We start from the raw sequence: 12,136 nt of genomic DNA, 5'->3' as shown, positions 1-12,136 counted from the left end.
ACTTTCTCTCCTTCTCAACTACCATGTCTATCCTCAACCTACCTTCCGAGCTCCTCATGATCATCGCAGAATCCTTAGAATGTCGTGATCTGAATGCGCTTCTTCAATGCCACTCTTGTCTCTACAAAACACTCAACGACTCCCTATACCGACTAAATGTGCAGCATCACGACGCATCTGCGCTGTACTGGGCGGCTTCTTTTGGATCTGATAGTGCCCTTCAGCGTCTTCTCGATGCCGGGGCAAACATCCAATGGGAGTCTCCATACTTCGCCTGCTCCGTACAAAAGCCTGGAACACGCCTAAGACGCTTTATCTGGAAAGAAAATATGAAGGAGCATCCAATATCCTATGCAGCAGCGCAAGGGCACCTCAATATCGTGGAGCATCTCCTTGATCTAGGCGTGGATATTAATTATCGAGACGCCGATGGCTTAACCCCTCTTGCCCTCGCAGCACGTGAAGGTTATTTTGCTCTAACTCGCGCTCTCATTGATCAAGGCGCAAAACAACTGTCACACGACACTATAGGTCAATACCCACCTGCTCAGGCGGCTTCAAAGGGACACCACAATATTGAAGATTACCTCTTTGAGAAACTACGTCAATATCCTTACGGCAAAACAAGCCCTGACATGGACCTCTACTGGATGTTGAAATACGCCGCAGAACGCGGCGATAATGATCGCATACGATACATTTTCTCCCAAGGCGCTAATGTCAACTTTCAACTACATATAGAGAGTCACTCCCCTCTATGTGGCGCGCTCGAATATGCCCCATCTCCATTAAGTACAGTCAAACTTCTATTGGAAGTCGGGGCCGATCCGAATAGGGAGGTTTCTCAATCTATAGATTATCAACCAGGAAGACCAGTGCGACCACAGGCACCACTCAATCTAGCTATTCCAAGGGATGACAGCTCTAGCCTTATTAAGCTTCTGATACAGTACGGTGCGGATGTAGACGAACAAAGCCTAGCATTAGCCGTGCCAAGCGCCCAACAACCGGTCCCCGGTTGTTGGTGCGCCCCGGCAAACACAAAATTCCCACCAAACGCAAAATCTAGAAAATAAGTATCTTTTATATAACTTACCAATACAAAAGGTACTTAGGTATCCCGTTAGCATAACACACTTTTTCTCGGCCCTCGAACCAGTTAGGGCAAATATAAGGAGATATAAATAGTGTGAAGGAGGTCTATATTAGTTAAACAAACTTCGATAAGGAATATTAAGTATGCTAAAATAAAGAAATTATCTAGGTATCTAATCATTATACACTCTATATAATGCTATTTCTAAATAATTATTCTTCCTCCGTATTAAATGTTAACAATTAATACTACCATTAAATTAATTAAGCTAGACTCGTACTATATATTCGTATACTTTCTATTACTTTAGCTAGTTCGAGTGCTGAGAAAAAGCATGTTATATAAATCTAGAAATTAAGTACCTTTTGTATTAGAAAGCCATACAAAAGATACTTAATTTTCTGGATTTTGCGTTCGGTGGGAATTTTGCGTTTGCCGGGGCGCACCAACACCAGGGGACCTGGTGTTGGGCGCTTGGCACGGTTACTCACAGCAATACAACATGAGAAAGCAGCTGAATTTCGATTGCTGATAGATAATGGGGCAAGTCTAGATGCGGATTATCGTGGAATATCCGTCGCTTGGAGGGGGATGAACTCTGGATATCAACCTATTATCGATATTTGTTTAGAACATAGGATTAGCCCCGATATAGAGGATTGATCAGAGCAGGACGAAATTAGAGGACATCACCAAACCTCGGATGGCCAGGGTAAGATGGATCACGTCTTGTTTTTAACACAGTACCCTGATTCTTTGATATTATAAGTTACAATTGTTTTCATAGTTCCCATGGAAAATGACTCCTTCATACATTTCTGGCTCTCACTTGGATGCAGAAGGATATGACGATGAAGACAAACAGTGTAAACACACGTGATCATGTCTTTCGGGAGCTGTCTGTTTGGAATGTTCTCTCTGAGAAATGAATCGTGCTTGTTAATTGCAGTGTTCATGGGAACGGGGGAGCTTCGGATGCATTATGATACTTGATCTGTACAACCATTTGGCGGTTTTATCTTCGTGCACCCACCAAACTGGCACTTGCGCCGGTGAGAATTGAGTTGCATTCAAAGATACCCGGATTCCTTGCGTTCTGTGCTTCAATACTTTCTTATGATACCCAATTTTTTTTCTCACGGATTTGACTGTATCTAATCCTCAATAACTCTTCGCACCCTGCTCTGGCGATTCATTTCATTTGACCATGGCGACTCCCTCAGCAAAACCTGGCGCAACACCAACCCATCTCTCCTCTCCCCATCCATCCTCCGCTCCTCTGTCTCGATCTCTCGCCCATAAATCACCTTCAATGAGAACACCCACGGGCTCAGGACCTGCCAATGCACATCACATGAGTGCCTCATCCCACCAATACGCTACCCCTCTCGCCGTGCCTAACGGGGTCGACGACACTGTCAATTTCAGTTCGCCTTCGGCCCTCTTGGCGCTTGGTGGGTATACTGGCATTAGTCCTTCTCCTGCGGTGCATGATGGTCTTGTTGGGGCGGGCATGAACGAGAGCGACATCCAAAACCTCGGCATGCAGGGAATCAAGCTCGGAGTCGCGCGCGACAACGACGAAGAGCAGAGACATCGCGTTGAGGAGGTCATTCAGCTTCTACGGGCCCGAGTATCTGGTAGAGGAGTTTCGCGCGAAAGCGTAGAACGGCTGAGTCGACTGGAAGATTTCGAGTCCATTTGGCAGGACGATAATCTCAACATCGCCGGTAACTTCGTCGATCTTGAGATCGATTTCTACCCTGGCCAGGATGTCGTCAAAGACGTCAGTCTGCGATATGCCACGCCTGAATACACGGAAGGTGTGCGGCGCGAGGAAGCTACAGCGGTCTTGAAACGTACCCTCGCCCAGTCTCTGGAAGATGCCGAGTGCGGGAAATGGAGGTCACTCCAAGAGTTCCACGAAAATCTACAATGGCTTGCAAAACTTGACAAACTCAGTCAAGAGGTTAATTGCTTTGAGGCCTTGGAGAATCTTGAAGAGAACTTCAGGCGAATCTGGGTGGAAGAAAGCAAGAATGGGAAACACGGCGGCGAGTATCAGCATCTTTGTGCAGGTGTCCTCGGACGTCCTACCATGCATAAGGGGACTCGAATCGGGCTCGGATTGGAGTATTGGGTTGAGCAAGCCAAAGTCCTGGATGCGAAACACAGCCTATTATCTCCGGATGCCATGGAGATTGACCCGCAACATGATCAAGGCTCAAAGGGCGAGTTAGACGACCAAAGCAGATCATGGACTGTCATGATTGAATGCGAAGAGGGCTATCCGTCACTCCGCATTTCAAAGGAATGGGTTGGGAGTGAAGTTTTTACTGCAGGTGAAAGCACCGAGTTACTTCCATCAAATGGTGCCGCTGGGTCTGTGAACTGGCTTGAACCTCCACAGACCACACGGTTGACCCATGGCAACCATGACCCCATGGCGTTGGATTCTAGCATGCTGGAATCATCGCCACCTAACCGCCGGTTCGTCGGCAAACTTGAGCCTGCGCTCGACGTTCCTATTCTTGCAGCCTCCGAGATCTATCGTCAGCTTGGTATGCAGCTACCACAAGAGTTCAAGATGATCACATACGATGCGCTGTTAGTATCAGAATCTTCGTCGTTGGCGTCGCCGGTTTCATCCCCTCAAATTGGCCGTAGAAAGCGCCGGATGTCAGTGCATGCTGTTGACTCAAAGGGCGAGCAATACACGAAACAACATAACTACACTTTCCAATCCTTTGAGTCCATTACCGGTTGCACCATCCGCGACCTACCCTTCTCCCACCCCCGACAGCTCGCAGATATCCTTCCGGTATGTGTGTTTTCGTTAGATATTTTCTTTCACTAACCCAGTTTTAGATCCTGCGGCAGTATGCCGTGTTAGCCAATTTGATTCGGAAGACGTTCCATCTTCCTTCCAAGGATCAGGCCAACACAACCGAATCTTCAAACGCAACCCCCAAAAACACCCGCACTCCTCCTGCCCAAACCCCAGACCTCTTCGCTGGCCACGACGGGCCCATAATATTGAACAACGATGATCCGAACGAGGAGAGATTGAATCTGCTGTTGGGTCTGAGTAGCTCGGATGATAGCAATCATGACTCTGGAGTTGGAATTTCAACCCCCTCCAGTGGAGGAAAGAGTCCCAACCAACTGTCCGTGGACGACGTCAAAGTGGATGTGACATTGCGTATCCAACTCGGTCAAGCGCCTGCTCTCATGTTACTCATTACAGACCAAAAGAACTACAACGAGAGCCGCCCCGATACCACACGATCCCTTCAAACCCCAAGACAAATCGCGATTTGTTTTGAAGTCGGGCTGAACGGGCAGATCTCAGTTGTGGAGACTGCTGGGTTAGTCGACGGTGAAGCAGGTGGCGACACTGAAATGCAGGGTATGGATAACCTTGATTCAGGGCTCCAGGATGTACAAAAGAAGATTGCTAGGGTGCTCGAGGTCTCGCAAGACTTGAGCATCTTGGTTGAGTGGGTATGGCGTTGGATGCAACAGCGGGCTGGCAATGGGTGAGATCCAGTGGCACTGAGATACAACATTCTTGTATTCCCAGACCAACGCGATTCCTAGTCTCGCAATTTCTCTTGACTCACGGTTGACATTGATATGCAACCCGCTAAAATGCAGTTGTACATTGGTCGCAATATACACTACAGGTAGTGTAAGGCCTTTCTAGTTGAAGTGACAGTTTGCGCTCGGGGTACTCCACCATCCAAGCTGCTCCAGGACTCTTCTACCACACGACTCATAATGTATGGGCTACTGGTTGGCTACTCTGTCACCGGTTTCTTCTCAATTGAGACCTGAATATCTAAATTCTAGATAAGCTTAAGGAAGTACTGGATCATACAACGTGACTGGTGATATATACATTCATCAATATCATTGATTTCTGAACCAATTTGGAGTTTCCACAAGATCACCCAGGTTCTCTAGATTTGTACTTTCTAGATTGGTAGGCGAAATCACCGGGATGGAGGGAGCCTCAAGCTCGCCACTACTGGAATCACCATGTACGCTGTGCGTTGGAGTTTCCGGGAAGAGCTTCTTGATGCTCTCTTCGATTTACCCAGCGTGACTCGCAGGATCTTTTCTAGGCAGTGCAGAAATTGCCTGCTGGGCGGCACACAGAGAAAGCTGGCCGTGTTAGCAAGGTATACCGAGATGTTCATATCTTAGAGGCACTTACAACGTCGCCCTCCTTTACCACCGAACCACGAATTCGAACAGCTATGTTCTGTATACGATGGGATGATTGGAACAGGTATCGGTTTCCATGATTCTAATGTATCCACTGTTCGAAGCATCCAGTGAAGCCAGGAACACATCTCCTATTTGGATATCATATACTCGCAGGAGACCACGGGGAGGTGCAATCGCTGGCTTCCGTGGCCTTGGGCTGGCTAGCGACAATCAGGTGGCAAGACGATGAGCCTAGGTTAACTCCGTATCAACAAAATCCCGGGAATGATACTGTGGTTCCATGCTGCGTCAAAGTGGACATTGTTGTGTCGCATCATATGCCTACTTAACTACCCGCCATTTTGTCCTCTAGATGGAAATAGCGCTGCTCAGGCGTATGGGTGATAAATATATACATATATATGAAGATTTTGGGGAGTAGTGGCTATTGAAGATAATGATGTTCAAGGTAGCTAGGAAAATATGTCTGAAAAGAGGAGAATATGTGTGGAAGGAAAAGTCTTTATACTTAGGCAGATAGCAAACGCCAGCATAGCACCCAGATGTTGTTTGATATTTACCAGCTGCAGTGCATTTTCTTTGACATAAACACAAACATGGCGTTAGAGTTGTTAGGCTTATTATATGTGAACTACAACATACATATCTGCTAGACTGCTACCTACTTCAAACTTTTATGTTTTAACGTAGAATACTTCTTCTTCCTATCCCCACAACATACATCGAAAGGATCTTTCAAAAATAACGCAGTTCTCTCACATGGACACATCTAGGTACCTATGCATGTAGGTATACCTAAGGCAGTCTGTTTCAAAGTCGATCAGATAAGTCTAGGCCTTAAATATGATGCGGGGTTCATGGACCGGGGCCATTGTGCGTCACTTTCAAGTTTTTAATGGCTTCATACTTCGGGACTTCGGCTGTTACTTGAAATATGAACATATAGATCGGGCTGGAAGTAGGGCAGGTTACACTAGACTAACGTTGACTGGATGATGTGAGTGAGTACGGGGGTACCTAGATGTACCTAGATGGATCAGGGCCCGTTGTATCTGTATTTTAATAGAGTTGGGCGTCAATAATAAGAGCCTGTGCCGATCACGTTATACAATGTTGTATGGAGTAGACGCGTTGGCTGTCTTCGTATTCTCAGTATAATGCATGAGGCATTAGATCTCAGTTGACCCGTTAATGGATCTGCCAGGTGCAAGGGATATCATGCCAGAGCCATTTATTGGCTTATGAGGCATTATTCGAACTTCGGTCAAATCTACGTCCAAAAGTGAGGTTTTAGCGCCGACTATTTGCGTGTGCTTTTGAAGATCTTACTGTGGCCCACTATGTAGTTATATGAAGCTGCTATGTCATAGTCCGTGACTACTACTTCTTGGCGATCAAGCAGCTTTTCTGTTTGTATTATACGGAGTACAGCATTTGTGTATTCTCATTTTGTTCATATGCGGATCGGATCTAGATAACTAAATGTGGTTATAGGCTAGGTAGTACCTAGGTAAGTCCCGATGCTAGTATATAAAATCTTGGCTGGTGATCAATATCGGAAACAGTATTTTGCTGAAGATCCAACTGATCTATGGAGTATCCATGTGTCATATTCACCCTTTGTTCCGCTTTCGAACATTCCGATGAGGCATTTTCAACATATTCTTTTTTCTATAAAACGCTCAAAATATGTCTGTTGGATAAGAAACTCGGCTATTCCAGGTAAGATATGGAACATCTGAGCTGATTTAATTCGATCCAGCAAATAAGAAGAAAGTAATTACGTGAATATCAGTTGAATGTGCGATATTCTAGTCAGCGTGGTTTGTCACTGTCGCTATGAGCCAATGAGAAGGGTGCGATAAGAAAGGGGAAAATGTCGATCTATGGGGGTTTTGATATTCGACATTTCCAAGTTTGGTATTTTCATATTATTTCTCTCATATTGTATGTAAATTAGAGGCAAATTAGAGGCAAATTATATGGACTTTCTTTACATTCTATCATAGATGAGACCTACATTTTATTCTCACTAAATATGTAACCTATGTATGTTAGAGAGTATACAGTACCACGCACAGCCCCCCGGACTTGGCCGGTGACTAAGCCCGAATCTAGATGTCTCAGTATCCCCCATGGATTTCTATTAATATACCAGAAGTTGAAGGCAAACTCGTCAGATTTAAATATGACTCTAAGCTAGATGACTCTTGAGTTAGATGGGTTTGGTATTGCACTAAAACTATACCAAAACCAAAACCTGGAGAAATAAGGAGCACAGGGCTGAAGATCGGAGACCCTTAGCCACTCAGTCACCTTAGATTCCTCAAACTCCCGACATTTGCCAGTCTTCCATTTGCCGGAGAAAATACGGGGGAAGGAGATCTCGTCGCCACTTTATTATTCCTTGAAGAATCCCTGACCTAAATCTCCCGAGATGCATTCTCTTTGTGCACCCATATAAGAATGAATATTTGAACTTCCGGTTCCCTAGTGTTCTCTTACCTAAGAAAACATATCTAAAAAATCACCCACGGACTTGTGACTCTTACAGTACATAATTGAAATCACATATATGAATAACCGAAATGTGCTGTCGACCTGTAATACTGCCTTGATTCTCTTATCCATGGCCGGTGTCGGGGCGGTCCCAGCAGAGTGGGTCTGATTGGGCTGATTGATGAATCGACGGGGGTTTCGAGAACGTTTTGCCACGGTCCACCCCACTGGCCTGGCTATGACTTGATATCCCAGTCGTGGCGTGGCTGGCTTCTCCAGTAAATGGAGTTTTGTGCGGATCTTGTATTACAGAGGTATAGTGGATGTACTCTGTACCGGTCCGACTCGCGTGATTCAAGTAGCGTATGTACGGAGTCTACTCTGTGGGTACTTGTTCATCTGCAGGAACAAGATCAAGATATTCAAATGATAACGACGCGTATAAAAGGTATAGGTACGGAGTACGGACTGCTTAGCAAAACAACGACGTTCTAGCCATCTAACATGCCATGCGATAACGAATTGCGTTATTATCATTTGGTGATAGCTCCGAGGATTCTTAGGAACCGCGGAGTACTTAGCCGTTCGCATTGTTACTCCGTACAGTTTTCGATAGCTATTCTCGCGACGCGCGGTGATTGAAATTGAAAGATTTTATTTATATTACTATTTAGCAGGCTGAAAGGGTTCACCTAGAATTCACCTTGCTTTTTCGTCTTGAATACACTCCCCCCCCCTATGCACTTGCGGGATTTGCACCTGATATGCGCTCGGCCCGGGGGTCCTGGCGCAGTTGGTAAGATCCGTGACCAATGTACACCGTACTCTGTACCACTATCTGTTTAGCATTTGCATTTTTGAGGCTGGGAAGATGTGTATCTCAGGGGGATGAATAGACCCTGATAAGATGTGGTGTTCTATTTCGGAGAGAAGGCCGGATAAGAACACCAGATCTAGTAAAGGCCATGCGCTATATTCAGCTCTACATATTAACATCCCCCTGTAACCCGTGCCTATTCTACATATCTTAATCGGTCCAACGGGAGAATATGGATTGCTCGGGTTATTATATTCCAGAGTTTCATTACAGGGTCTGATCGCTGATTGGGCGCTGGTTAGGGCTATCGCCAGTCAGCACACACACGGAGACTTGACTGGTTCGGGTAAGGGGAGCGGTTTGGTCGACATCTCGAAGATGCGGAGGTGAAAATCTGGAGAAGAGCTACATCGTAGGGGAAGTACGGAGTAAATAGATAACTAGAATAGAGTGATACGGAGTAGTCGCATCTAGATTCACATATAACAGAATCAAACTGGTACAATAGTAGGTCCCTCGGCGAGGACCGGCGAAGGGTTGTTTCTAAATGATGCGAAGATGATGACACGGAAGTTAACGAGTGGCGTTGAATTCGGTAAAAAGTTGAAACTTCAACTTTCACAGGCTACTGCGTTCCCCTCGGCTGTAGAAGGGAAGAAAAAAAATATAAAAAAAGGGGATCTTTTGACATATGAGAGTAGTGAATGTTCTATTTTGATGTTGAGGCATTAAAAATGTTATATTGAAATGTACTAAAATAGAGTGAGGCCTTTTCTTTTTCTGTTTCCCCAACGACAACCGGTTTCAGGAGAAGGACTGCCGACTATGCGATCAAAATGTATGAGGTACTTATCGGTACCCCGTATCGGGCCAGAGCATTACAGTCACAATACAACGCTTAACCTAATTAGGGAGTGGCTGAGCCGCGCCTTCCTGATTTTGCCAAGAAATTAAAAAAATTAAAAAAAGAAAATTCCCAAAAAAGGAAAGTCAGTGACTAAATTTAAATTCTTTTTTTTTTTTTTTTAAAGGTTATCATCCCTCCCTTGCCCCTCCACATCTTTAAAACTCACTCTCTCCTCCTTTGGATTTTCTCATCCATATTCAATTTTGCTTTTTTCTTGAGGTCCCTTTCGTGTTTTCCTTCCTTCGGGACTCTTAAATCAAAAGTTGCTTGATTGCTTGAAAACCCGTTTTAAACCCATTTACATATACCCCATATTCATTATGGTACGAGTGATCTCTTCATACTCTGTTGAACCGAGTCTAACCTCTTCTTCTTCTCTACAGGCGTCCGAATCTGCAACTGTCGTCTCCAACACGGGGAATGTGCGTTTGATTCTTGATTTTGGATTTCCACAATGGCCTTCGAGCCAGAGAGGAATGACATTTACTGACTTGACATGGGGAAACAGCTCATGAAATACATGAACCTCGACCAGCGTGGCCGCATTCAGGCTGAATACGTTTGGATTGACTCCAACGGTGGCACTCGCTCCAAGACAAAGGTATGACTCATCTGTTCTCCATTCTCCAGGTTCTTATCTCCTGGTCTACAACACTTGTGGACTGGTGGACTTGTGGACTTGTGGGGCCGTGGTTGCTGTATGTTCTTATCTGGAATCTTCTCCCGGGCCCTTGATAAGCCCTGTGCACGGGGATTCTGGATTTAGCAACCAACGCAGCCACCCGACGTCACGTGAGATAGCGCCTTCAGAACACCTCCACTAACTGGAATCGTTTCATAGACTCTGTTCAAGCCCGTCACGAGTGTTGATGAACTTCCCGAATGGAACTTCGATGGTTCCTCCACCAGCCAGGCCCCCGGTGACAACTCCGATGTCTACCTTCGACCCGTCGCTTACTACCCCGACCCCTTCCGCCAAGGTGACAACATCCTTGTCCTCTGCGAGACCTGGGATGCCGATGGAAGCCCCAACAAGTTCAACTACCGTCATGAAGCCAACCGTCTGATGGAGACCAACGCCGACGAGGGCTTCTGGTTCGGTCTGGAGCAGGAGTACACTCTCCTTGGCACTGATGGCTGGCCTTACGGCTGGCCCCGTGGCGGTTTCCCCGGTGCCCAGGGTCCCTACTACTGCGGTGTCGGTACCGGCAAGGTCTACTGCCGTGATATTGTCGAGGCTCACTACCGTGCCTGCTTGTACGCCGGTATCAACATCTCCGGTATCAACGCTGAGGTCATGCCTTCCCAGTGGGAGTACCAGGTTGGCCCCTGCCCGGGTATCGACAGTAAGTTTGTCAAATCCCTGACAATGAAATATCTTTGAGACTAACTTTTGTTCTTTCAGTGGGTGATCACCTCTGGATGTCCCGTTTCCTTCTCCACCGTGTCGCTGAGGAGTTCGGCGTCCGTATCTCCTTCGAGCCCAAGCCCATCAAGGGTGAGTGGAACGGTGCCGGTCTTCACTCCAACGTTTCTACCAACGGTACTCGTGCCGAGGGTGGTATGAAGGTTATCGAGGCCGCCATGAAGAAGTTCGAGGCCCGCCACGTTGAGCACATCGCCGTCTACGGTGAGGGCAACGAGGAGCGTCTCACCGGTCGCCACGAGACCGGTAACATCGATAAGTTCTCTTACGGTGTTGCCGACCGTGGTGGCTCCATTCGTATCCCCCGCCAGTGCGCTAAGGACGGCAAGGGTTACTTTGAGGATCGTCGCCCCGCCTCGAACGCTGATCCCTACCAGATCACTGGTATCATCGTTGAGACTATGTGTGGTGGTCTCTAAATGCATAGGAATCATTTGGTCTTAGCGCTCCGATACCCTCGGCGTCAACCTGGGAGTCGGACCAGAGCGGCCTGACTGCGTGAGGGAGCCCCATAGATGTTCTGTGATCTGTCTTTTTTCCTCTTCCTCTTCCTGTCTTTCTTCTCGTGTTCTATCCTTTTTTCTTTCTCCCGGTTCCAGTGTCCGCCTATTGCGTTACTGCTGGCCCTCCCTCGTTGCACCAGCCGCACTTATTTTTTTTTCTTTTTCTGTTTCTCTCGACTGCCCTTCACAGGGTAATGTGACACGTACAATAGCATAGAATATTCAAAGATGGGAAAATCACACCATCGTTTATCGAGAGATATCATACTGATATCGTTCCTCTGGAGAATCGACAATTAATACCAAGTTCAACATTTGCACTGACCCTCACCTTCTTGGAGTAGTTTTTGTGTTCTGAGTCAACATCAGCACTATTTGGCAGTTGAGCTCTTGTACTTTTTCTACGTTAGTCCCATTGGTCTCGGGTGTCTCATTTTCGAGCCACATGGAAGGATCTTGAACTCAATCTAGTATCACATTCTGATATCCAATGGAAGTCTTCCTTTTATAGAGCATGGACTGTATGACAGTCTCATCTAGAATACTTCAGTTCATTTATTTGACTAGTTTTGCCTTACGAAGCATATTCTCCAAAAGCCATCTATGTCCAAAATTAGATCGTATTCATTCCTTTCTATGCTTCTATCGCTCTATA

At 46.3% G+C, this 12,136-nt stretch overlaps 3 protein-coding genes across 3 annotated transcripts; all 3 read left to right on the top strand.

The window, feature by feature from the left end:
- Positions 1–23: 23 nt before the first annotated feature.
- Positions 24–1,076, top strand: N7516_002250 (ankyrin repeat domain-containing protein; the record flags this gene model as incomplete). Its single annotated transcript, XM_057214970.1, has 1 exon — positions 24–1,076. One exon carries the CDS (start codon positions 24–26, stop codon positions 1,074–1,076), a length of 1,053 nt encoding a protein of 350 aa, XP_057076853.1.
- Positions 1,077–2,450: 1,374 nt separating this feature from the next.
- On the top strand, positions 2,451–4,639 carry N7516_002249 (RNA polymerase II mediator complex middle subunit MED1; the record flags this gene model as incomplete). The annotated part of the gene is made up of 2 exons (XM_057214969.1): positions 2,451–3,917; positions 3,965–4,639. 2 exons carry the CDS (start codon positions 2,451–2,453, stop codon positions 4,637–4,639), a joined length of 2,142 nt encoding a protein of 713 aa, XP_057076852.1.
- A 5,233-nt stretch (positions 4,640–9,872) lies between these two features.
- On the top strand, positions 9,873–11,397 carry glnA (glutamate--ammonia ligase; the record flags this gene model as incomplete). The annotated part of the gene is made up of 5 exons (XM_057214968.1): positions 9,873–9,875; positions 9,936–9,974; positions 10,061–10,153; positions 10,394–10,898; positions 10,958–11,397. 5 exons carry the CDS (start codon positions 9,873–9,875, stop codon positions 11,395–11,397), a joined length of 1,080 nt encoding a protein of 359 aa, XP_057076851.1.
- Between the last annotated feature and the right edge of the window lie 739 nt (positions 11,398–12,136).

This window comes from Penicillium verrucosum (assembly GCF_028828655.1).
Source record: "Penicillium verrucosum strain IBT 35672 chromosome Unknown utg000001l_segment0_segment0, whole genome shotgun sequence".
Taxonomy (NCBI): Eukaryota; Fungi; Ascomycota; class Eurotiomycetes; order Eurotiales; family Aspergillaceae; genus Penicillium; species Penicillium verrucosum.
Note: the sequence above shows the minus strand (reverse complement) of the source record. Positions and strands in the feature narration are given on the sequence as shown.